General features: G+C 43.6%; 1 protein-coding gene and 1 long non-coding RNA gene across 8 annotated transcripts in view; one reads left to right on the forward strand and one right to left on the reverse strand.

Annotated features, from left to right (window-relative positions):
- Positions 1–292: 292 nt before the first annotated feature.
- The window catches only part of LOC118361887 (zinc finger protein 8-like), a 47736-nt gene continuing 29574 nt past the window's right edge, over positions 293–18454 (forward strand). For 2 of the 7 annotated variants that reach the window (XR_008085478.1, XM_052485291.1), the window contains exons 1-4: positions 981–1471; positions 8694–8824; positions 8983–9147; positions 11500–11667. Coding sequence is in view for 5 of the 7 variants with exons in the window: in XM_052485291.1 (XP_052341251.1) it covers positions 1186–1471; positions 8694–8824; positions 8983–9147; positions 11500–11667 (750 nt within the window). In the remaining 2 variants the exon portion in view is untranslated. Of the gene's footprint in view, positions 1472–8693; positions 8825–8982; positions 9148–11499; positions 11668–12049; positions 12162–12371; positions 12497–15491; positions 16656–18454 lie in introns of those variants that run through there. The other 5 variants (XR_008085479.1, XM_052485293.1, XM_052485289.1 and 2 more) reach the window with 4 other exon arrangements.
- On the reverse strand, positions 11968–16752 carry LOC118361999 (uncharacterized). Its single transcript, XR_004821118.2, has 3 exons — positions 16647–16752; positions 12335–12476; positions 11968–12082 (listed from the first exon to the last, which is right to left on the reverse strand). It is a non-coding gene; the product is annotated as an uncharacterized LOC118361999 (long non-coding RNA).

Here is an 18454-nt window from a genome sequence, read left to right on the forward strand (position 1 = left end):
ATTTCCTTCCTCTCAGGCAACTGAGTTAGGAAGGATGCCTGTATCTTTGTTGCGACTGGATGTATTGATACACCATCCAAAGTGTAATAACTTCACCATGCCCAAAGAGTTATTTCATGTCTGCTTTAAAAATATATATATTGAAATACCTATAGGTGGCCTTCTGTGCGAGGCATCGGAAAACCTCCCTGGTCTTTGTATTTGAAATTCACTGTTCGACTAAATGGACATTACAGATAATTGCATGTGTGGGGTACAGAGATGAAGTCTTAAAAAAAAGTTAAACATTAATGCTCAACTTATTTAGACTTACCATAACAAAGGGGTTGAATACTTAATTACTAAAGACATTTCAGCTTTTCATTTTTAATTCATTAGTAAAATAATTCAAAAAATATAATTGCACTTTGACATTATGGGGTTTTGTGTGTAGGCCAGTGACAAAGGAATTAATAATTTAATGTATTTTAAATTCAGGCTAACACAAAATGTGGAAAAATTCAAGGGGTGTGAATACTTTCTGAAGGCAATCCTGACCCTGGACCCTAGATAAGATAGACTGGGCTAACACAGCAAACCTTTTAGGCCAATAATATGCTGAGTTTTTGTTTGCTTTATAATTGTGAGAGAAATTAGTTATACATAGATAGCTATCAAGGTTAGCAGTCTTTTCTCAAAATTAACCTCATTGTGCTTCTACATCTGCATTGCTTGCTTTTTGGGGTTTTAGGCTGGGTTTCTGTATAGCACTTTGACATCTGCTTATGTAAAAAGGGCTTTATAAATGCATTTATAAATACCAGGCCTTTGGCATGGTGCAGGAGCAGATAGGGTCAAAGTAGTGGGTTAATGAGTGTAGGGTTAGTTGGAAGGGTGTTTATTTATTTAAAAATATATATTTGTCTTCCAATTAAAAATGTTTATTTTTTTATTATCAGAAAGTATAATGGATTTATATTATAGTCCAGTTGGGGGAGGCAATGCAACATATTTGATGCCAACCGCCGTTAAACTCCGAAGAAGAAGTAAAAAGGAAGTAAACAGTGATCAAGAAAACGTCAGCGTTTTAGCAAAAATATTACTCATTTAATTGCACAGCAGCACATACTTATCCAATGTAGTCTTTAATTCGATTTGGAGACAGGACTTGACTGATAACTAACGTTACCTAGATAGCATCTAACAATGGCTAACGTGAACAGTATGGTTTTCCACACTCAAATAGCCTCCATCATGGAGGTGCTAGCGAATGCAGCCGTGGCAGAGATCTGTAAAGTCGTAGACGACGACTATGAAGTGTTTCGTTTGGAAATAACTCAAAGCCAGAAAGAAAACAGGACATTGAGGAGGAAACTACAGCTTCTGGAAATGAAAGTGTCACGGGAGCGCACAGAGAAGACTATGCGAGAGCGCGTTCTCGCCAGTCCCAGAAGTGTCAAGATCCTCGACCGATACAGAGCAACGGCAAGAGGTACATTTTTCAGAATAGCCCTGGCAATATGTGGAAATTATGTTCACGCTTTCATAAAAGCATGACACCAAGGGTGCGTTCGTAAATTCAATCTATCTACTCTGATTTCAGCGCACTCTCGTCTGGGTGTGCCAGAGAGGGCAGAATAACATGCATTTACGAACGCGCAACACCGGTTAAAAGTGACCGGTGTCAGTAAACCTCGGCAAAAAAAGGGATTCTATTGTTGCCAGCAGTTTGTCACCAACGGTCTAGATAACATGAAAACAGCCTAACCTGCTCTGCTACGGCGAGTAAAATGGTCAGAGTGAGGTGTTCTCTCATGTGTCTGGAAGTAGCTAGCCAACTTTAGCCTGTTAGCTTGGGTGCTTGACTACAGTTTTGAGGTCAACGCTCGGATGAACCCAGTTCCTCGATCAGAGCGTCCAGTGTGCACTCCGAGAGCGAAACGTTCTGAATTTACGAACACACCCTTAGTACACAAGTAGAGTTTTGGGGCCCTGAACACACATGCAGCCATCGTAAAAAAAAAAAAAAAAAAAAACGCATCCTGGTGGCTTTTTTCCATTCCACCATAACCAAATAATCTAACATGATATTACAGAAAATGTGATGTATACCCACCCCTATGTTTTGATGGTCAATGACTACAAGGATGCCATGCACAACATCAAACAATTTTGCTATTCCACCATAACCGGACAATGCATTTTCTGTCATATCTGCTGAACCAAACAACACAGAATGTGATTTATAAAAAATATTTTTAAAATGACACCTACACGGCCAAAAGTTTGGACACCTCTTCAAATTAGTTGATTTGCTATTTCAGCCATACCCATTGCTGACAGGTGTAAACAATCGAGCACACAACCATGCAATCTCCATAGACAAACATTGGCAGTAGAATGGCCTGTACTGAAGAGCTTTGACTTTCAATGTGGCACAATCATAGGATGCCACCTTTTCAATGAGTTCAATTTCGTTCAATTTCTGCCCTTCTAGAGCTGCCCCGGTCAATTGTAAGTGCTGTTATTGTGAAGTGGAAATGTCTTGGAGAAACAACGGCTCAGCTACGAAGTAGTAGGCCACACAAGCTCACAGAACGGGACTGCTGAAGCGCATAGAGCGTCTTGTCTCGGTTGCAACAATCACTACCGAGTTCAAAACTGCCTCTAAAAGCAATGTCAGCACAATAATTGTTCGTCAGGAACTTCATGAAATGGGTTTCCATGGCTAAGCAGCCGCACGCAAGCCTAAGATCACCATGCACAATTCCAAGTGTTGGCTGGAGGGGTGTAAAGCTTGCCACCATTGGACTCTGGAACAGTGGAAACGCATTCCCTGAAGTGCCAGGAGAATGCTACCTGCCCCAAATCCAGAGCACCAGCTGTAAAGTTTGGTGGAGGAGGAATAATGGTCGGGGGCTGTTGTTCATGGTTCGGGCTCGGCTCCTTAGTTCAAGTGACATGCTAGACCAGGTCTGGGCAACTCCAGGCCTCGGGGCTTGATTGGTGTCACACTTTCCCCCCATCCCTAGCAAACACACCTGATTTCAACTAATTGCATTGAACTGAAGATCATGATTAATTGATTATTAGAGTCAGGTGTGTTAGCTGGGGCTGGGACAAAAGTGTGACACCAATCAGGCCCCCGAGGACTGGAGTTCTCCAGGCCTGTCTAGACGATTCTGTGCTTCCAACTTTGTGGCCATAGTTTGGGGAAGGCCCATTCCTGTTTCAGCATGACAATGCCCCCGTGCACAAAGCGAGGTCCATACAGAAATGTTTAGTTGAGATCGGTGTGGAAGAACTTGACTGGCCTGCACAGAGCCCTGACCTCAACCCCATCGACTGCGAGCCGGGTGGAAACGCATTCTCATCAGTGCCCGACCTCACTAATGCTCATGGCTGAATGGAAGCTAATCCCTGCAGCAATTTTCCAATATCTAGTGGAAAGCCTTCCCAGAAGAGTGGATGCTGTTATGGCAGCAAAGGGGGGGACCAACTCCATATTATAGCCTATGATTTTGGAAGGAGAGTGTCGATGAGCAGGTGACTATACTTTTGGCCATGTAGTGTATGCTTTGATGGTCAAGTACAACATCATAAACAGTTCCGATAATTATATAATGGTGGACTGCCATGGGAAGGTATCCTATGAAATCGCCATTTCTCACAACATACACCATAGAATATTATTTCTGTTGATTTTAAAAAAACTTTTTTTTGAGAAACAACACTTGAAAGTGAGTCCCAGTTTAGGAGCAATGCGGAATCAACCATTTAAAAAAAAAATGATTCTGCTTTACTGGAAATGTATTCATAGAGTTAGGCCAATATTGGACTAAATGAGCCTAAAATGTTTTGTTTAAAGGCGAATTGTCTCTGGAAGCCAAAACAGCCAAACACTATTTCTAAACATGAATTGATTCTCAATTGAGGTACTGTTGTAGAAGCATAAAGACCTTTACATTCATATCACATCAAAATTATTTCACAAATGCAAAAATACACACTTACTGTACACTGTTAACTTGTTTGAATTAAACACGGTTGCAACCAACCGACAGTATTTTTCAGTGACGTGTTTGTGGCGTCCGTCTTCCGTTTACACAGGTGTTCGGAGAGCAGGTAGCTAACTAACACAGGTATTCCACTCTGTCATCCTTCTGTTTTCCATAAACAAGCACTGTAATATGTTAATATGGCTGTGTGGTAACCCTATAAAAAGGTATTGCTGATATGAAAGATACGTTCCTTATGTTCCCAAAACCGTACTGCAAGCGATGTATGTTAAATGTTGAAAGCAAGTGTTGGGGCTCTTAATAACAAAGCTACCCAGGTCAGAAGATACTATCGCCAATAGGTGCAATATTTTGCGTCTATGAATGAAGTAGCATGGAGTCAGCTATTGACACCAATCTAAGGCAATAGCAAGCAGGATTCTGAACAGGACAGGGACATGTGTGGCCCCCCCCCACTTTAACTTTTTAACCATAGACTTCAAGAAGGCTTTGGTAGTATGCATGGTGCTGGAAGATTGAGATTCTATGGTATGCTTCTCAAGATAGTTACAAACATGGACATTTTTTGACTACTTCAAGGGTCGTTTCACCAAATGAGTACCTTGTGCGTTCCTTTGATATTTTAAGTAGAAATTGTGCACCAATATTACATTTAAAGCCTGTTTATATTAAATGACGTTTCCCTTAATATAGACCACATGGAACATTGATTAAATCTGATTTGTCTATATGAATAAACACTTCCTAATGTGCCACAATTCAGCATTTTGACATGTCGCCCTCTGTGTCTCTTCTGTGACTTAGAATATTTTAACCCACTTAACCCCAACATTTCTCCCAAGTTTTCACCATCATTGTAAAGCATTTCTGAAAATTTTATTTATTTCATGTGATTAGTGGTTCGTCTCCTCACGTGAAATGTCTGTCCCTCATTTTAAGGTCAACCCTGTTACGTGAACTCTTGTTCAATAGTTTCACTATTTTTATTATTATTATTTTTTTGTATTTCACCTTTATTTAACCAGGTAGGCTAGTTGAGAACAAGTTCTCATTTGCAACTGTGACCTGGCCAAGATAAAGCATAGCAGTGTGAACAGACAACAGAGTTACACATGGAGTAAACAATTAACAAGTCAATAACACAGTAGAAAAAAAAGGGGAGTCTATATACATTGTGTGCAAAAGGCATGAGGAGGTAGGCGAATAATTACAATTTTGCAGATTAGCACTGGAGTGATAAATGATCAGATGGTCATGTACAGGTAGAGATATTGGTGTGCAAAAGAGCAGAAAAGTAAATTAAATATATTAAAACATCTAATAGACTAATCATAGTGTAAAAGCTGAGCTGGTTCTACTCTTCCTTTTTTTTTTATCGTCCATTTTCTGGTGATTTGTGCTGTAAAACTAAGCAGGTCGAGCATTACACATCAACCTTGTTACCCATAGATAGACATGCTATAAATGTTTTTTTAACAATGATTTGTGGTTGTGAAGGACACATTCAATTACCCCTCCCTGTTGCCCACAACAAGCTTCCATTCCCCCTGTCATAAGGGGATTTACTGATGATTTAGGATGAAATTGTCAACCCTGTTACTTTATTTGGCACTAACACTACCCACAACTTGGTGGCACAACCCTCAATTATGGGCAATACAAGAGTTTTCAAACCCAAAGTTCCAAGTGGCCAGCACAGGAACACCTCTCAAAGCAGACTCGACAGACCAGCCAGGGGTTTGGGAAGTCAATGGGAGAAGTGAATATTTGTTACTTTTCTCAATCTGAAGGCACGACATAGATTCCAATGTCTCAAGTAGCTGAACAAGTCATCACAATAACCTGTTCTAATTTGTCAAAAACAACTTTATAATCGAAGGAGTGTCTTTGATTTGACAGTCTGCACGTTTATCAAAGTAAAAAAAAAAATATATACATACATACATACATACATACATACATACATACATACACATACACACAGTACCAGTCAAAAGTTTGGACACCTACTCATTCAAGGGTTTTTCTTTATTTTACTATTTTCTACATTGGAGAATAATAGTGAATACATCAAAACTATGAAATAACACATGGACTCATGTAGCAACCAAAAGTGTTAAATAAATCAAAATATTTTTTAGATTATTCAAAGTAACCACCCTTTTCCTTTGACAGCTTTGCACACTCTTTGCATTCTCTCAACCAGCTTCATGAGAAATGTTTTTCCAACAGTCTTAAAAGGAGTTCCCACATATGCTGAGCACTTGTTGGCTGCTTTTCCTTCACTCTGCGGTCCAACTCATCCCAAACCATCTTAATTGGGTTGAGTTCGGGTGACTGTGGCAGCCAGGTCAATACTCTCCTTCTTGGTCAAATAATCCTTGCATAGCCTGGAGGTGTGTGTTGGGTCATTGTCCTGTTGAAAAACAAATTATTGTCCCACTCAGCGCAAACCAGATGGGATGTCGTATCGAAGCAGAATGCGGTGGTAGACATGCTGGTTATTTGTGCCTTGAATTCTAAATAAATCACTGACAGTGTCACCAGCATAGCACCGTCACACCACCACCTCCATGCTTCATGGCGGTAACCACACATGCAGAGATCATCATTTCACCCTCTGCGTCTCACAAAGACAGGATGGTTAGAACCAAAAATCTCAAATTTGGACCCCAGACCAACGGACACATTTCCATAGGTTTAATGTCCATTGCTTGTGTTTCTTGGCCCAAGCAAGTCTCTTCTTATTGGTGTCCTTTAGTAGTTTCTTTGAAGCAATTTGACCATGAAGGCCTGATTCACAGTCTCCTCTGAATAGTTGATGTTGAGATGTGTCTGTTACTTGAACTCTGTGAAGAATTTATTTGGGCTGCAATCTGAGGCTGGTAACTAATGAATTTATCCTCTGCAGCAGAGGTAAATCTGGGTCTTCCTTTCTAGTTGTGTTCCTCATGGGAGCCAGTACAATCATAGCACTTGATGGTTTTTGCAACTGCACTTGAAGAAACTTTCAAAGTTCTTGAAATGTTTCGTATTGACTGACCCATGTCTTAAAGTAATGATGGACTGTCGTTTCTTTGCTTATTTGAGCTGTTCTTGCCATAATATGGACTTGGTCTTTTACCAAATAGGGCTATCTTCTATATACCACCCCTACCTTGTCACAACAACGGATTGGCTCAAACTCATTAAGGAAAGAAATTACACAAAATTGTGCAAAGCTGTCATCAAAGCAAAGGTTGACTATTTTGAAGAATCTCAAAATAAAATTTGTATTTAACACTTTTTTGGTTACTACATGATTACATATGTGTTATTTCAGTTTGTCTTCACTGTTTTTCTACAATGTAGAAAATAAAGAAAACCCCTTGAATGAGTAGGTGTGTCCAAACATTTGACTGGAACTGTATATAATAGTTTTTATTCTTCAAATTCATAAAAATTAACAAATAGTTGTTGCATAAGTATTTACCCCCTTTTGGTTACGCAAGCCTAAATTAGTTCAGAAGTTGGCTTAGAAATCACAATTTACATGGACTTCTTATGAAATAAGAGGTTGACATGATTTTTGAATGTTTACCTCTTCCCCGGTCCCCAATACATACATCCGTAAGGTCCCCCAGTCAAGCATTGACATTCAAGCACAGATTCAACTACAAAGACCAGGGAGATTTTCAAAAGCCTCATAAAGAAAGGTGGGGATTGGTAGATGGGTAACAATAACACATCAGACATGGACTATCATGGTCAAGTTAATAATTAGGCTGTGGATGATATTAAATCCTCCAGACACGTCGGCCGAATGAAATACAAGAAGTACTTCAGTATGGTTATACAAGAAGACCAGTTGACCAAATGTCACAACACATCAAGAGACAATGACTTGCCCACATTCTCAGAATGCCCACAGTTTTGACTCATTATGGCCTAATGTCCCAAAGAGGATGAAGTGGAATGAGTATGTGCATCTATTTAGAATGAGATTTGTCAGCCTTTGTGGACAACTCTCTGGCTAGAGGGTCTCGTACACTCTGATCGGCTATGACTCTGTTGGTCATCCAAGCCATGAATCTGGCCTAAAATGAATATCTGTATAATGGACATGTACTGTATACTCTACCCTACTCTTGAGTACATTGACAACTGGTCTGGCCTAGATGGTCACATGCACTCCACTCTTCAACCCGTTACATCTAAAATACATTTAGTTGTGTCAGAATGAAAAACTGCCGGTTTTTGTGAAAGCCCCATATCTGAACATATTCAGGGTTCCAAAGTGTACCAAGTTTCATACTTTTTATGAAAAGGTGAACACATCACCTCAAGTTTGGCACATATCGACTGGACGACATGGCAGAGCCTGTGGGGCCTATAGCCCCGTTCTCTTCTGAGCATGTGTAACTGTAGACGTGTTAATGATATGGTTAACCAGAATTTGGTCTTGGTCAGTTTTTGATAGTATGCAATAATTCCCCTAATTACTTAGTGATCTTGCGCAAAGACACATTCTAACCAGATTCTTGATTTATGGCATTTTCTTTTATTTCCTCAATGAAAACAATATCGATCTATAAATAGTATATCAATAAGTTATGCTAAGTGTTCCCTAACATCCTTGCCTTGTAAACAGTGTACAGTAGTGTTGAGCATTGACAGTACTGAACTTAACCTCTTTTCCCCCAATTACTCTCTCAGGTGAAGGACATTTCACTGGAGGCTACAGAAGCATTGTGAAGCCAGCGGGACATAATACATGGAGAGATGACCATCCAATCACTGTTGACGAAGGGAGTGGAACCTCAACCCAGCATGTTATCGTGATCGAGGTTAGTGTTGCATCAAATTTACAGTACATTAAATGTGGCCAGTTTATTTCAGAAAGGCTCCCTTCGGCTATTCACTTGCCACAGGGGAGCTTGTGAGACTTCCCCACGACATTGTTATACAATTCAACTCATGTACCGGTAATAACCTCTTGTGTCAGTCTGCAGATGCAGAGGCTGCAGGTCCTAGGGTCAAGCAGGAGAGGTCTGAAGGAAAGGAGGACCCACGTCACTGCAGAGACATCCAGACTGGAGCGCCCCCTGAAGCCACGGAGGACCTCGCTGCCGCCGCGCCCCAGCCCAGGACCCGACGCAGCATCATGGAGGTCAGTGGAACGCCGAACGCCGTCCTCAAGTCCGAGACAGACAACGAGACTTTAACTGTAACACACAGCCTCTTACACACAGGATCTGACCACAGATCAGACCCAGAGAAACTTTGTCTGGAGAAACTGGGCTGTTCTCCTGCTCCCGGATCAGAGTATTTACCAGTATTTCACCAGAGCCAGAAGACTGTTCATTCCCATGGAGATGGTGATGCGTTAGACACTGGAGGTGAAGATCCGTCTTGTTCTTACGCTACAGAGATTGACCCTGGAAACATATCCTTGGGTTTAGAGAGACAGACTGATCTGTCTAGAAGAGACTGGAACCGGTACAGTAGTAGTGTAAACTCTGAAGGTTGTCTAGATATGAAAGGGGAGGGTCTGGTCGTAGATGAGATGACTGTGAAAGTGGAGAGGGATGCTCCTCTGACATGGAATGCAGACGAGACTCACTTAAGAGAAGGACACTCACAGGGCAACAGTAATGACTTCTTAGACTACAGGGAAAGCTTAGAGACAAATCTAAATGTCCCGACCCACTCCTCTTTACACATGTTCAGGGATCGCGACCCATTATCCATGTCGATGGGGCCTTCCGATTCACACGGCCACATCCTTTTAGATCAGGAATTGAACTCAAACAACAGAGCTAGAGCCCAGGCTCAGGGAGGGGGAGCCACGTCAGGCAATGGTAAAGAGAAACGGTTCCTCTGCATGTTCTGTAACAAAAGCTTCAGCTGCTCCCAGAATGTGGAGATCCACCAGAGGGTCCACACAGGGGAGAAACCCTTCAGCTGTACCCAGTGTCACATGCGCTTCACCCAGGCTGGCACCCTGAAGAGGCACCAGAGGGTCCACACAGGGGAGAAACCCTTCAGCTGTACCCAGTGTCACATGTGCTTCACCCAGGCTGGTCACCTAAAGAGGCACCAGAGGGTCCACACAGGAGAGAAGCCGTTCGCCTGTACGCACTGCAGGAAGAGGTTCTCTGAGAGGAGATGCCTCAGGATACACCAGCAGAAAAACCATTCCACTCTATAACATAGAGAGTGTTGGATTCGGGGTTAAACCTGGAACATTTTTATACTCAGAAGTATAGGAACATTAGTTACAAAAGAGACATGGGGGGGGGCTGAGTGCAGGGAAAACAATTGCATGTGACAGTACTGGTAAGGGGAGAAACCGTTGAAGGCTCATATCACTTAGTTCCCTGCTTAGCAATAATGTTGCAATGTTTAGCGATAAGGAGGAGACTCCACCCACAGTGGGGTATGAATACTACCACGGGGGAAGCCATGTCTGTGTCGGAATTACAGCTGTATCGACCCTTTGGGAAGAATTAAACTTGGTTAAGCTTCTCTGGTGTCCGTGAGTTATTTACTCAAAATTAGAACCGTACAAAAGTAACCATTCCACTCGATAGCTTCTGGCGTTTAGATCAAACCCTGCATTAAAGGAACACTCAGAGAGATGACGCAGATGCACAAAGTAAACAACAGCAGTGGGTCAATTTCCACAACAACTACGAGTGTTGAAGTACAAGGCCCAGACATTGTAGGATGTATAAGCCTAAAAAGTATATTGCTTAGTGTTTGTACTGTGTAGGCCAGTGTTTTACCAACTCCAGTCCTCAAGTCCCCCAACGGTACACATTTTCATTGTAGCCCCGGACAAGCACACCTCATTCTACTCAGAGGGCTTGATGATTAGTTGACAAGTTGAATTAGTGCCACAATAAAAATGTTTAATGTTGGTGGTACTTGAGAACTGAAATTGGGAAACACTGGTGTAGGCTATATGATGTTTTCACATGCCTAGTACATTACTTCCATTTAACATGTTTTTTCCCCCTCAAGACACTAAGATAACATGAATGCAGTTCGTGTAGTTTATGCAGATGTTTAATTGAGACGTATGTGTGGTTTTCAGATGGTGTATTTCAAACTTGTTTATGTTCAATAAACACCTACATGGGACTTTTCATTCTAAGACTTTCATTGAGACTCTCTTTAGTATACATCACATCTGATCTCACCCTGTTCTGCATAAACATGACAGCTCTTTAGAACAAATATATGCCTACTCACTAACAAACACCTACTGTACACATCAAAATAGTTTAGTCAGGTTTGTCTGATGACTTGACTTATCATAGCTGACCCATTTACCCACAACATATTTATGTCCACCATGATGGGTTTAACCACAATGAAGTCATTATGTAACTACAGTATATGACTCAAATGTGGTGGGGATGGATAAAGACTCCATGTCAAAAGTGTGTTTATTATCTGTGTGTGCGTACCTGAGGGAGTGTATGTCTGTGTAATCTGTATCACCTGTCACTTCCAGGAGGAGGAGGAGGGTCCAGAGGTGCTGCTGGTGAAGGAGGAGGGGTGTGATGAGGGTCTGGGGAACCCTGAGGAGGCCATAGTCGTGGATGACAACCAGACTACACCACCTCCTGAACCCACAGAGGAACCAGCTGAGCAGCATAGGACCACACACAGTCTCACTGAGGTGAGCCCACTGTAAACTACTGTCAATTATATTAGGTCAGGGCCCATATCTACAAACCCTCTCAGAGCAGGAGTGCTGATCTAGGATCAGTTTAGCCTTTTAGATCACAATTAATACAATTATATGGAAATATCCTAGATCAGTACTTCTATTCTGAGACTCTTTGTGGATACGGGCCCAAGTCCTGATTAATTTTGTCTTAAGTGTGGGACCATGCCTTTCAATTATCAAACCATTAAAGACGGTCAAGTAATTAAATCAATTAACATGTTTGCATAGTACTCACAGCAATCCCTCATTGCCCAATCAGAAAATGCTCCATAGCAGGGTGCTCATATCAGATTTCTTGATCCAACATCCTCTCACTCTGTATCTCTTACAGTCAGTAGACATGGAGGATGGGAAGATTGATCTGCTGCTGGTCAAAGAGGAGACAATACAAGACGGACCAGAGAGCATTGATCTGCTGAGTGGACTAAAGGTGGGGGAGCAAGGTAAGGGAGAAAGACATATAGCCTACATACAGTAATAGATCTTCAATGGGAATAGTGATGGATCTGGATATTTATTAAAATGAAAATCAACACAACTTGTGTTTACATACAAAAACACACAATATATGAACTTGACCTAGTAATTGACCAAAAAAAACATGTAGAATTCTCACATGTTTGTCAAGCCCATTTTATAACCTCTTCCTGCAGGTGGTTGGCTGGAAGCTAACAGAGACTGGACGGCCATCTTGGATTCCCAGACCCAGGCGGGTCCAGCCAAGGGTCCAGGGGACAACATCACTGAGGCGGCCAGGACTAGAGGTGACATAGTGAAGGTCAGTGGATGAACACAAAACATGGACATGAACACAAAACAACATCCAATTTTAGGCTCCATGACAATAGACTGGCTGAGACCAGGGCAAGGTGTAGATTTGGTCTGCGAGGACGTGTCCGTATCCATCCTGATCCTATAGATGTGATTCAGAGAGACTGATGGTGACTCAGTTCTTTTAATTTTTTTTTATTTTACCCCCTTTTTCTCCCCAATTTCGAGGTATCCAATTGTTAGTAGCTACTATCTTGTCTCATCGCTACAACTCCCGTATGGGCTCGGGAGAGACGAAGGTTGAAAGTCATGCGTCCTTCAATACACAACCCAACCAAGCCGCACTGCTTCTTAACACAGCGCGCATTCAACCCGGAAGCTGTCGGAGGAAACCCGGATGTGTCGGAGGAAACACCGTGCACTGTGCCCGGCCCGCCACAGAAGTGGTGCAAGATGAGACAAGGACTACCCTCCCTAACCCGGACGACGCTATGCCAATTGTGCGTCGCCCCACGGACCTCCCGGTCGCGGCCGGCTACGACCGAGCCTGGGCGTGAACCCAGAGTCTCTGGTGGCACAGCTGGCGCTGCAGTACAGCGCCCTTTACCACTGTGCCACCCGGGAGACCTGATGGCACCTCAGTTTAACCCCCTAACAGGAGCTGCCTTCAGCCTGCCTTCTATAGGATCTATCAACTGGAACATGGACCCTGTGACATCAGACACTCCCTGGCATTCGTCCTCCTCACACTCTCCGAATGTTAAACCAGACCTCAGACAATATCCGTGCCTCAACACTAAATGACTACACAAGCCCATTGACAAATGACAGTATTAGTAGTAGTAACGCTATCAGTAGATCCGGTGGCAAAGAGAAGCGCTTCCCGTGTTCATTCTGTGGGAAAGCCTGGATATCCACCAAAGGATGCACACGGGGGAGAAATCGTTAGTCTGCCACTTGTGCCGGGCCAGTTTCTCCCACTCCTCCAACCTGAAGTGGTACCAGAGGGTCCACACAAGGGAGAAACCCTACAGCTGCCCCCAGTGTGAGAAGAGGTTCTCCCGTCAGCACCAGCTGAAGGTGCACCTGAAGGTCCACACTGGAAAAATGCTGTTCAGCTGTACGCATTGTGGGAAGAGGTTCTCAGAGAGGAGCTACCTCAGGATACACCAGCAGGAAATGCACACGGCCCCTGTATAGTGACATGTAGTGTAGAACTAGTTAGTTTGTAGTTAATTCTATTGGTTTAGGATGTAGTAGATTACTGGATGAGATGAACTGAGGAAATAGAGTATGATGATGAGGCAGAGTAGAGGATATGGTGATGGTTGGTGTCCTAAAATGCTTCACTGATGAAGTTTCATGTTTACAGAATGTAATTTTGAACCTTTTCCAGAGTATTATAAAATACATTTTTATCAAAGGGAGGGTACCAGATTTACAGAAAATGTCAAGTGTTAACATAGTGAGACAAGTTATTCTAAACTCAGCAAAAAAAGAAATGGCCCTTTTTCAGGACCCTGACTTTCAAAGATATTTGTATTTTTACAAATTAACTTCACAAATCTTCATTGTAAAGGGTTTAAACACTGTTTCACATGCTTGTTCAATGAGCCATAAACAATTAATGAACATGCACCTGTGGAACGGTTGTTAAGACACTAACAGCTTACAGACAGTAGGCAATTAAGGTCACAGTTATGAAAACGTAGGACACTAAAGAGGCCTTTCTATGGATTCTGAAAAACACCAAAAGAAAGATGCCCAGGGTCCCTGCTCATCTGTGTGAACATGCTGCAAGGAGGCATGAGGACTGCAGATGTGGTCAGGGCAATAAATTGCAATGTCTGTATTGTGAGATGCCTAAGACAGCACTACGGGGAGACGGGGCGGACAGCTGATCGTCCTTGCAGTGGCAGACCACGTGTAACCACCTGCTCAGGATCGGTACATCCGAACATCACACCTGCGGGACAGGAACAGGATGGCAACAACAACTGCCTGAGTTACACCAGGAAGGCACAATCCCTCCATCAGTGCTCAGACTGTCCGCAATACGCTGAGAGAGGCTGGACTGAGGGCTTGTAGACCTGTTGTAAGGCAGGTCCTCACCAGACATCACCGGCAACAAACCCACCGTCGCTAGACCAGACAGGACTGGCAAAAGTGCTCTTCACTGACAAGTCGCGGTTTTGGCTCACCAGGGGTGATGGTTGGATTTGCGTTACACCAAAGCCTGTACTCTGGAGCGGGATCGAGGTGGAGGGTCCGTCATGGTCTGGGGCGGTGTGTCACAGCATCATCTCAACGCTATGCGTTACAGGGAAGACATCCTCCTCCCTCGTGTGGTACCCTTCCTGCAGGCTCGTCCTGACATGACCCTCCAGCATGACAATGCGACCAGCCATACTGCTCATTCTGTGCTTGATTTCCTGCAAGATAGGAATGTCTTGGCCAGCGAAGAGCGTGGATCTCAATCCCATTGAGAACGTCTGGGACCTGTTGGATCAGAGGGTGAGGGCTAGGGCCATTCCCCTCCCCAGAAATGTACGGAAAATTGCAGGTGCCTTGGTGGAAGAGTAGGGTAACATCTCACAGCAAGAACTGGCAAATCTGGTGCAGTCCATGACGAGGAGATGCACTGCAGTACTTAATGCAGCTGGTGGCCACACCAGATACTGACTGTTACATTTGATTTGGACCCCCCCCCCCACACACACACACACACACACACACACTTTATTCAGGGACACATTATTCCATTTCTGTTAGTCACATGTCTGTGGAACTTGTTCAGTTTTACTTGTCACCTGATTGTAATGCCATTTTGTTTTCATTTTATTTTTGTATCATTCCAATGGCTCTATATTGTTAGGTACTTGATTCACATTGTTAGATATTTGCTTGACTGTGGTTAACATTTTAGAATGTCATGTTTCTGTATGTACAGCAAAGAGTTTCTTACATAAACCTTTGTTCTTCTGTTCAATTTGTGTTTATAGTCTGCAGTCCATGAAGACCTGCTGATATCCTGTGTTACTGGCGGGAGAGACTGGACCTCTAAAGTGGCTGGTCACAAACCCTGGCAACAAATCAGAACCCTGGATCCGGAGCAGTCTCTCTTCCTTCCTGAATCGGAACCAGGACCCAACCAAGAGGGACAGAGACTCCACCACCACACAGAACACAACCGGTGGACAGGTGGACTGAACAACCTCAGTCCTGGTGGTCATCAGAGAGACCGAGGCTCCAGTCAGGGATCCAGTCTGCAGCCCATACCCTTCTCTTCACAGTCTCAGTGCAGGGATGATACAGGGCCTGGGGCTGATGGAGATAGACCCTCCTGTTCCTATGATACAAACACCACAGTATCTATGATAAATAGAGCAGGTCACCCTGGGCTTCAGCCTTCACAGGTAGTGGTGGGAGACCCCCCTGGTGGTAGTCGGTCTTCTCCTTCAGGGTCTCATCTAATGCCTGGTGGGGTCTGGGTTCATAGAAGGCCTGGGCCTGAATCTGGGTCTAGCCTTCCTCAGCTACCTCATGGTTACCCCATAAATACAAACAGGGTCAGGATCGGTGTTCACAACGAGACGTACCTAGCCTATAACACAGCACACAATCCCAACAACACCCAAACAATGGCTAGAGGTCAAGGAGGGAGCTCCAACACTAACCACCTGAGGGTGGTGACTCATGCTTCTACCTCCTCTGGTGTCATTGGGTCACAACATGGGATGCCGAGCATTAGGACGGACGCCGATAAGCCGTTTGCCTGCCCCACGTGTGGGAAGCTCTTTGCTAAGACAAAATATATGAAGCAGCACCAGACCGTTCACACCAAGGAGAGGCCCTTCAAGTGCAAACTATGTTACAAGAGCTTCTCCTTCTTGAGTTACCTCATCAGACATAGGCATGTCCACAACAGGGAGAAATTGTAGCTATTCTTTAGCTGAAATATTGTAGTTCTCATTAAGTCTACTGGGGTCAGAATTTTTGGGGGATTACTAGGTCCTTTTAGTTGATTATCTGGGGATGCTCACATGATACAGGCTTGTTGTTTGGTGTGCTGGCATAGCCAAAAAAACACTGAAATTAAGCCAAAAACTAAGTTTTCATACATTTTTACAATACCCTACATTTTTTGGACTTTGTACCTGTGGAACATAGTGGAAACTCTTTAAAGCTCGGTCCTTGCCCTCCGGGGGTCCTTGCTATCATTTGGCATAGTCAGGTTGCACCTGTTCCTTTGTGATCAAATCTGTTAATAAATGAGAAACAATTAGTAGTGCCCCTGTGACAACTATTTTTTACCCCCTTGTGGCCCCCCTAAATGGAGTATGAAATCATTTTTACATAACTCGTTTTTGCTATCGCTTTTTTTTTTTTTACATCCGTTATTAGACAGTGGCAACGATGATGATTATGAACATGGTCTTTTGCCTGCAATGCAGTGAAGAAAACAATATGACAACAATAACGTCTAATGTATCTGGCCCCTCTAACAGTACAACTGGCCCCAGCTTGGCCCCCCCCCAGTTGAAATGGTCTACAACCGCCACTGCCCAGCTCATGTTGGGGTAGGGAGAAATGAGGCAGCAGATGAGGTAGCCGAAAGCAGCTGTGAAGGAGGCGGTGCATAAGCTGGTCCCATTAGGGGGGATGGAATGTACGAGCATCATAGCAGAGGGGCTGACCCAGGAGTGGCAACGTGAGTGGGAGAGAGAGGGGGGAGTGGGGAAGGCAGTTTCTCTATCCAGAATTCTGAGAGGGAGGTCGGGTATCTGGGGTGTGACAGGAGGGATGGGGTTCTGTTGACAAGGCTGTGGTTGGGTCATTGTGGATTGGGTAGTGGGTTATTGTTAGTGGGGAAACACACAGACGGGAAGTGTGAGGAATGTGGTGAGGTAGAGATTGAAGTATGTTATATTGCCGGTGGTATGCTGAGGATAGGACATTCTGTGACCTGACTAACCGCATTTTCGCCTGTAACCATTTTGAGCTAGGACTTTCACGTCTGATGTAAAAAGGGCTTTATAAATACATTTGATTGAGCTCAAATGATAGGCAAATCGAAATAACAAGGAAGCGGTTGTATTCCACCGGCCTGCATCTACTGGTGTGAGGTTATTAGATATTTAAATGTGTAATTTGCACTCTGACCTGAGAAATGCAGCGATACAGCGTCTAGTCTGCCGGAAATGCACAAGAAGAAGGTTTGATGTGTAATGGAGCAGTATCATATTTCAAAGAACCGCACACATACATTTTCATTTAACCACACCCTTTGAGCTATGATTCCCAACCAATACGATCCTTTCTCTTCAGTGTAAACAGAAGTGAGGATGTGACTCGTAGGTGCAAGATGGCGCAAGCAGGAGGAGGTGTGGATCATAAAGATAGATGGAGGACTCTTCTTTATATCTGTGCCATTATAGCGTCTGACAGCATGGAAAACAGAGCAAAGCAGAGTTAGGAAATAAAACGTCCAGTTCTGTGTATGTCCCCTCGTCTTATAGGAGAACGTTTGTTGAAGAGGAGCGGAACAAGTTGCCAAATCAGAGTAATCCATTTGAGATATCCAGACTGGTGGAAAGAGTGATGGTAAAAGGGAATTCTGTGTGGATTATGAGAAGACTTGTTCTGATTTCTTGTACATCAGAGGAACAGAAGGAGCGGGTGTTGTGTTTCACCCGATTCGAGAAGGTTGCCATGTCATGCGTGGCTATTCTGAGCAGGGCACCCCTCAAGGGGGTCATATCTGGCGTCCACAGGAGGCTGCGGAGGGGATAACAGCTCATAAATGGCTGGAACAGAGCAAATGGAATGGCAAACATGAAAACTGAGTTTGATTCCATTCCACTGATGCCGCTCCAGCCATTACCTCAAGCCCGTTCTGCCCAATTAAGGTGCCACCAACGTCCTGTGCAGGAGTCTTGTGGGAAATCGATGTTGCAGAAATAAA

This window comes from Oncorhynchus keta, chromosome 29, assembly GCF_023373465.1.
Source record: "Oncorhynchus keta strain PuntledgeMale-10-30-2019 chromosome 29, Oket_V2, whole genome shotgun sequence".
In the NCBI taxonomy this organism is placed as follows: Eukaryota; Metazoa; Chordata; class Actinopteri; order Salmoniformes; family Salmonidae; genus Oncorhynchus; species Oncorhynchus keta.